This window comes from Protobothrops mucrosquamatus, unplaced genomic scaffold (genome assembly GCF_001527695.2).
Source record: "Protobothrops mucrosquamatus isolate PMUCROS unplaced genomic scaffold, P.Mucros_1.0 scaffold3842, whole genome shotgun sequence".
Taxonomy (NCBI): Eukaryota; Metazoa; Chordata; class Lepidosauria; order Squamata; family Viperidae; genus Protobothrops; species Protobothrops mucrosquamatus.
Window position 1 is genome coordinate 114815 of NW_015389793.1, and position 7574 is coordinate 122388.

The 7574-nt window shown below is 47.3% G+C and overlaps 1 protein-coding gene across 1 annotated transcript in view; it reads left to right on the forward strand.

Annotated features, from left to right (window-relative positions):
- The window catches only part of LOC107298280 (tumor protein p63-regulated gene 1 protein-like), a gene marked incomplete at its 3' end in the record, with an annotated part of 20964 nt that extends 13871 nt beyond the window's left edge, over positions 1-7093 (forward strand). Inside the window, exon 4 of the mRNA XM_029286485.1 lies at positions 6940-7093. Coding sequence (XP_029142318.1) covers positions 6940-7093 — 154 coding nt within the window. The remainder of the gene's footprint in view (positions 1-6939) is intronic.
- Positions 7094-7574: the final 481 nt, after the last annotated feature.

A 7574-nucleotide genomic window follows, 5' to 3' on the forward strand; every position in this document is an offset into this window, starting at 1 on the left:
AGAAGAATAGGAGAAGGAGGAGAAGAATAGGAGAAGGAGTAAGAGAAGGAGAAGAATAGGAGAAGGAGGAGGGATGGTGGCGATGGTTGAGGAGAAGAAAGAGAAGGATGATGGTGGAGAAGAAGTGTTGGTGATGGCTGAGAAGAAGGAGGAGGAGAATGGAAAGGGGTGACGATGGAGGAGAGGGAGAAACAGGCTGATGGTGGAGAAAGAGAAGCGGGGCTTGAGGCAGCAATGGTGGGAAAGGAGAAGGAGGAGAAGGAATTGTGATGGTGCAGGAGGAGGAGGAAGAGGAGGAGGACCAGGAAAAGGAGGAGGAGGAGGGACAGGAGGAGGAGGGAGAGGAAAGAAAAAGACGAAGTTTGAATGGAGGCCACTTGTTGCCTCTTGACGCAGCCGGTCCATTTGTGCAGAGGGTGTCCTACTACAGCACCTGCGGCTGGGGAATTCTGGGAGTTGAAGTCCGCCCATCTTAAAAGCTGCCAAAGTTGAGGACCACCTAGAGAAGAACACAGCCACGGAAGTCATCTGTCCTTGGCACCTTTGTTCCAAGCCTTGATTAATTTCCAGCTCTAATTGACTCCTTTTTCATTGGCCTTAGTAAAGTTCCTGACCCCACAGAGATGTGGGTCTGTTCCTTCCTCTGAAGCTTGGACCCACCTAGTCACCAAAACCGGGGACGGGACCCCCCAACTCCATCCAGAATCAGTTTTCTTCTCCTTTCTAAACCACATTTATTGTTCTCCGAAAAGAAGATTTGCGGCTGGAGCAAAGACAGGAGACGTTTTCCAGCCAGGAGATCCTTGGGGCTTAACAGTCAAGCATTCTTGGCTCAGCCTTCTTCTGGGGTTGACCACATTCAGAAGTCTCAAGTTGCCCGCAACAACCGGCGGTGCTTTTTCAAAGAGCGAAAAAGGCTGGCCCGCTCATCCTTCTCCAAATCCTTTGAAGGCTTCACCCCAGTTGTGCTGAACACCAGCCAAGCCGGCTCTCGCGTCTTCTGACATGTTCTCAAGATGTTCCTTCATCTCATCCTCAGCCCTGGGTCAAAGTGGGGCAAGCCGTCTTTGGTCCTCTCCACGTTCCTCTCCCTACTTCTCTTCAAACAAAGAGAAGGAGAAAGGGACCTCAGGACCACCAAAGAGGATTTGCTCCAGTTTGATCCATGGCTGGGGAAGAGATGAAGGAACATCTCGAGAACGTGGGCGACGCTACACAAGGTGTGTCAAATAGGCTACGGCTTTGCCGTTCACTGCGGAAGGAGGTTGATGTTGGCAATGACTGAGAAGAGAAGGGATGTTTTCTTTTTATACCACCCTGGAGAGATTGCAGAGAAAGGGATTGCAAGAGAATAAGCAGGCCACAATGGGGATATACGAGTTGCACCGGTTTTGTGACCTTTTTGCCACGGTCACTAAACAAATCACACAGTCACTAAGTGGATCCATTTCCCCTCCCCCTCCCCAGTGACTTTGCTTGCCGGGAGATTCCTAAGAAGGTCGCAAAAGGGGATCACGAGACCCCTCCCCTGGGATGCTGCAACTGTCAGAAATACAGGCTGCTTTCCAAGCACCCCAGTTTTGATTGCGGGGACGCTGCGACAGTCACAAGCGCGAGAACTAGCCATAAGTTGCTTTTTTCAGCACCGTGGTAACTTTGAATAGTCCTTAAACAAATGGTTTTGATAACTAGATGTAATTGGTAGAGCGTTTCATCTCTCCAAGGAAGAGCCCACATTCAGAAATATTTCCAAGTGATACACGGACACCCCAAAATCTAATCCCATCCAGGAATGTGGGGGCTACAATTTCCCTCTTCTGCTATTTGCAACTTACTGGGCCTTCAATTGTGGAATGCAGTTTGTGAGATCTTTCTCTCTCTCTCCAGAGAAAATGCACGCCTCCTGTTTTGTTTTTCCTCTCTCGAAAGCCAGGTGCTCCTTGAATGGGAAAAGACAGAAAGAAAAAAAGAAAGAAAGAAATAAAGGAAGGAAGGAAGGAAGGAAGGAAGGAGAAAGAAAGAAAGAAGGAAGGAAGGAAGGAAGGAAAGAAAGAAAGAGAAAGAGAAGAGAAAGAAAGAAAAGACAGACAGGAAAGAAAAGAAAGAAAGAAAGAAAGAAAGAAAGAAAGAAAGAAAGAAAGAAAGAAAGAAAGAAAGAAAGAAAGAAAGAAAGAAAGAGAAAGAAAGAAAGAAAGAAAGATAGATCAAGAAGAAATAAATAAAAAAGAGGAAGGAAGAAAAGAAAGAAAGAAAGAGAGAGAGGGGGGGAAAAGAAAGAGAAAGAAAGAGAAGAGAAAGAAAGAGAAAGAAAGAAGAGAAAGAGAAAAAGAAAGAAAGCAAGAAACAAGAAAAAAGAGGAAGGAAGGAAGGAAGGAAGGAAGGAAGGAAGGAAGGAAGGAAGGAAAAAGAGAGAAGAAAGAGAGAAAGAAGAGAGAGAAAGAAAGAGAAAGAGAGAAAGAAAGAAAGAGAAGAGAAGAAAAGAAAGATCAAGAAGAAAGAAATAAAAAAGAAGGAAAGAAAGAAAGAAAGAAAGAAAGAAAGAAAGTAAGTGGGGGAAAAGAAAGACAGAAAGAAAGAGAAGAGAAAGAAAGAAGAGAAAGAGAAAAAGAAAGAAAGAAAGAAAAAGAAAGAAAGGAAGAAGAAAAAGAGGAAGGAAGGAAAAAGAGAGAAGAAAGAGAGAAAGAAGAGAAAGAGAAAGAAAGAAAAAAAGACAGAAAGAAAAAAAAAAGACTTAAATCTGCTTATTATTTTACTTCTTTCCTTTCTTTCTCCTCCTCCTCCTTTTCTGCTTTCTCTACACCTGAGTTAGGAGCCGTGTTTATTGTTATGTCTTTAGGAAAGAACAAAAAGATTTAAACAAAAAAAAAGAAAAAAGAGGAGGAGGATTTATTGGATGGGCAATACGTTGGTTTGGCCCAGCCTGAGTCTTGGCAGCCTTCGGAAGGGTGTTTGTGTGGCTTTTTAATAATTACATTTGAAACGGGAAACCCGATCATTTCGCTGAGCAGGGAAGGGACACCCCATCTCCTCTGTCTCTCCTGGAAGATTAAAGTCTCCAAAGAAGAATTCCAACACCCGGCGGCCCTTGCTTCGAACATCTGTCCACCAGGCAGTCCTCCACTTACAGCCACAGTTAAGGAGGGAATTTCCACGGCTAATGATGACCACGATCTCGACCGGAATTTCCATGGTTAAGCCAGGCGGTTCTTAAGGGAATAGAATAGAATAGAATAGAATATATGGAATAGAATATAGAATATAGAATGGAATGGAATGGAAGAAGAGAAGAGAAGAGAAGAGAAGAGAAGAGAAGAGAAGGCAGAATAGAATAGAAGAGAACTAGAACAGAACAGAACAGAATAGAATAACAGAGTTGGAAGGGACCTTGTAGGTCATCTAGTCCAACCCCTTGCTTAAGCAGAAGACCCTATTCCATTCCAGACAAATGGCTGTCCAGTCTCTTCTTAAAAACCTTCAGTGTTGCAGCCACAACGTCTTGGAGGCGAGCACCATCATGGACCCAGGGTTCCTGAAGGAAGGCGAGATAATAATAATAATAATAATAATAATAATAATAATAATAATAATAATAGTAAAGTTGGAAGGGAACTTGGAGGTCATCTAGTCCAACCCCCTGCTCAGGCAGGAAACCCTATACCATTTCAGACAAATGGCTGTCCAGTCTCTTCTTAAAAACTTCCAGTGTTGGAGCATTCACTACTTCTGGAGGCAGGTTGTTCCACTGGTTAATTGTTCTCACTGTTAGGAAGTTTCTCCTTAGTTCCAGGTTGCTTCTCTCCTTGATTAGTTTCCATCCGTTGCTTCTGGTCCTGCCTTCAGGCGCTTTGGAGAATAGCTTGACTCCCTCTTCTTTATGGCAACCCCTGAGATATTGGAATACTGCTATCCTGTCCCCCCTCGTCCTTCTCTTCATTAAACTAGACATGCCCAATTCCAGCAACCATCTTCAGAGAAGATGTGGGCGTGGTGGAGAGCCAGAAGGAGGCCCCAGGCTGGTGGTGGTGCAACCAGCTTGCACGGCCTCGGGGGACCGAGGAAGGCGAACGTCTTTGCGCCTCCCTGCATTGTGTAGGACGGGAGGACCTGGGTGTTCTTCCCCTTCCCTTGTGCAATGGCATTGTCTTCTCCTTGCCCTGGGGTTTATTTCCCGGGGAAGGTCCAGACAAGAGCTTTGTGGTGCTTTTCATCTTGACTCATCCACGGCGTCGTTTTTTTCAGGAGCTCAGGCGTCACCCTTGGGAAATGTTTCACTTTCTCCTGTTCTCCAACCGTTTTCGAGTCCCAGGAGACCTTCCCTGCAGGCCTCGGTACGGTGGCCTTCAAAACCTCCTTCCATCTTCTAGACCAGGGCTTTTCAACCTTTTCACCCATTGTGCCACTTTTAGGATATGGCAATATCCGAGTACCACCAGTCGCCTAGCAAGGGGTCAAAAACTTGATGACCAAAAAAAGGAAAAAACTGATGAAGTACAGGTAGTCCTCGACTTACAACAGTTCGCTTAGTGACTGTACGAAGTCACAATGGCACTGAAAAAAGTGCCCCCCAAGCCACAGCCGAGCAAGACACCTGCCTGCCCACCCGGTGGCGCTCTTCCTCCTGTCCGAGGTTTTCATTGTTGTGAGCATTTCTGTTGAGGATTGGCAGCGGGGATGGGGTGGGGGGGTGTTTGGTTTTTATTCCCCCCGTCTGCTGGGTGGTTGCAGCAGGTTTTGGTCCCTTCCCATGACCCTGGGACTCTGTGACCGTCATAAATATGAATCAGTGGCCAAGCATCTGAATGTAAATCACAAGACCCTGGAGAGGCTGCAACATTCCAGCTGATCGGCGCTTCTTCAGGGCTCAGCACAAGCGCCAGGATCAGCGCTGAGCTCCAGCTGGATCCCGGCACTGATCCTGGGGCTTCCGCTGAGCCCCGACAGCCCTGCAGCTCCAGCCGTCTCTCGCTCAGGCTTGTGCGGTGCTGCCACCAGTTCAGCTCATTCCCCTCCCCTGCTACCACTTTTCTAGGATGCTCGCGTACCACCTGCCAGGTGCCAATGTACCACAGGGGGTACCCCTACCACTGGTTGAAAAGCCCTGTTCTAGGATATTCCTTCCCTACCTGGGTCGCCACGGGCTCCATCCCTGGAGGTTTTTAAGAAGACGTTGCGCAGCCATTCTTCCAGGATGGTACTAGAGGGTCTCCTGGTTGAGCAAGGAAGGAAGGAGAAGCAGAAAGAAAGGATGGATGGAAACATGAAAGGAGGGAGGGAAGGAGGGAGGGAGGAAGCACACAAGAAAGGGAGAGATATAAAGGGAGGAAAGATGGGAGGGGGGATAGAGAGAGGAGAGAAGGGAGGGAGGGAGGGAGAGAGGAAGAATGGGAGTAGAGAAAGAGAAAAAGGGAGAGAGGAAGGAAGAAGGGAAAGGGACAGAGGATGGAAAGAAGGAAGGAAGGGAGTGAGTGAGTGAGTGAGGAAGGGATGGAGGGAAGAAGCAAGGAAGGAAGGAAGGAGAGGTGATGGTTGGAAGCTCCTCAGAGGGAGATTGAACCTAGAAATAAGGAGAAATTTCCTGACGGTTAGAACAATTAACCAGGGGAACAGCTTGCCACCAGACGTTTTGAGTGCTCCAACACTGAAGGTTTTTAAGAAGAAACTGGACAGCCACCTGTCTGGAATAGAATAGGGTCTCCTGGTTGAGCAAGGGGTTGGACTAGAAGACCTCCAAGGTCCCTTCCAACTCTGCTATTCTGTATTCTGTATATCCGGGGTCTTGGTTCTTCTGGATGCTTGTCCCATCTAAAGGAGTCTCTCCTTTGGGACAGGCTAGAAACACCCCTTCACCCATAACAGTGTTCCTCAACCTTGACAACTTGAAGATGGGTGGACTTCAACTCCCAGAATCCCCCCAGGTAGCATGGTGGCTGAGGAACTCTGAAGTCCATCCATGCAGGTTGAGGAACTTTGGGAGTTGAAGTCTTCCCATGCTGGATCTAGAACTCTGGGAGTTGAAGTCCACCCATGTTGACTGGGGAATTCTGGGAGTTGAAGTCCACACATTGATTGGGGAATTCTGGGAGTTGAACTCCGTAGATGGATGGTGGCTAAGGAACTCTGGGAGTTGAAGTCCACACATGTTCGCTGGGGAATTCTGGGAGGTGAAGTCCACAGATGGTAGCTAAGGAACTCTGGAAGTTGAAGCCTACACATGCTCGTCGAAGAATTCTGGGAGTTAAAGTATAATAATAATAGTAATAATAATAATAATAATAATAATAATAATAATAATAATAATAATAATAATAATAATAATAATAATAATAATAATAATAAAAATTGGAAGGGACCTTGGAGGCCATCTAGTCCAACCCCCTGCTTAGGCAGGAAACCCTATACCATTTCGGACAAATGGCTGCCCAGTCTCTTCTTAAAAACTTCCAGTGTTGGAGCATTCACTGCTTCTGGAGGCGAGGAGTTCCACTGGTTAATTGTCCTCACTGTCAGGAAGTTTCTCCTTAGTTCTAGGTTGCTTCTCTCCTTGATGAGTTTCCATCCGTTGCTTCTTGTCCTGCCTTCAGGCGCTTTGGAGAATAGCTTGACTCCCTCTTCTTTGGGGCAGCCCCTGAGATACTGGAAGACTGCTATCATGTCCCCCCTCGTCCTTCTCTTCGTTAAACTGGACCTACCCAATTCCAGAAACCGTTCTTCGTATGCTTTAGCCTCCAGTCCCCTAATCATCTTTGTTGCTCTTCTCTGCACTCTTTCCAGAGTCTCAACATCTTTTTTACATCGTGGTGACCAAAACTGGATGCCGTATTCCAAGTGTGGCCTTACCAAGTCAACAGATGCTCTCTGAGGAACTCTGAGAGTTAACGTCCTCGCATCTTCAAGCTGCCAAAGTTGAGAAACATTGACCCAAAATGTTTTGTTTTCTAGGAGGACCGGGGAAGGCCTTAGGATCTTCTGGGACACTCAGCAAGAGCCAAACTTCCTCGCCCGCTGGAACCCATGGTCCACCAACATGCCGTACATCACCTTTACGGAGCACCCGGTCAAAAATGGCTGCCCGAGGCTTAGCCCCATCTGTCAGGTCGGTCGGCGAGAGACCACCCCTCAAAATGGGAGTGGTGGGGACGAGGTTGCAAGGAGGAGGGGGAGTTTGAGAGGCAGAATTCTCCCAGAGTGGCTGCATTCACACAAGACGCTGGAAGCGGTCACGGAGTAACCCGTTTTCCTTCGTTTGCAAAATAGATGGAAAGTTATAGACTGGGCCAGGGGTAGGCAACCTTGGCTCTTTTATGACTCGTGGACTTCAACTCCCAGAATTCCTCAGCCAGCATGGGGGAACTATGGCCCCTTCATGACTTGCGGACTTCAACTCCCAGAATTCCTCAGCCAGCATAGGGGAACTATGGCCCCTTCATAACTTGAGGACTTCAATTCCCAGAATTCCTCAGCCAGCATGGGGAACTATGGCCCCTTCATGACTTGAGGACTTCAATTCCCAGAATTCCTGAGCCAGCATGGGGAACTATGGCCCCTTCATGACTCGTGGACTTCAACTCCCAGAA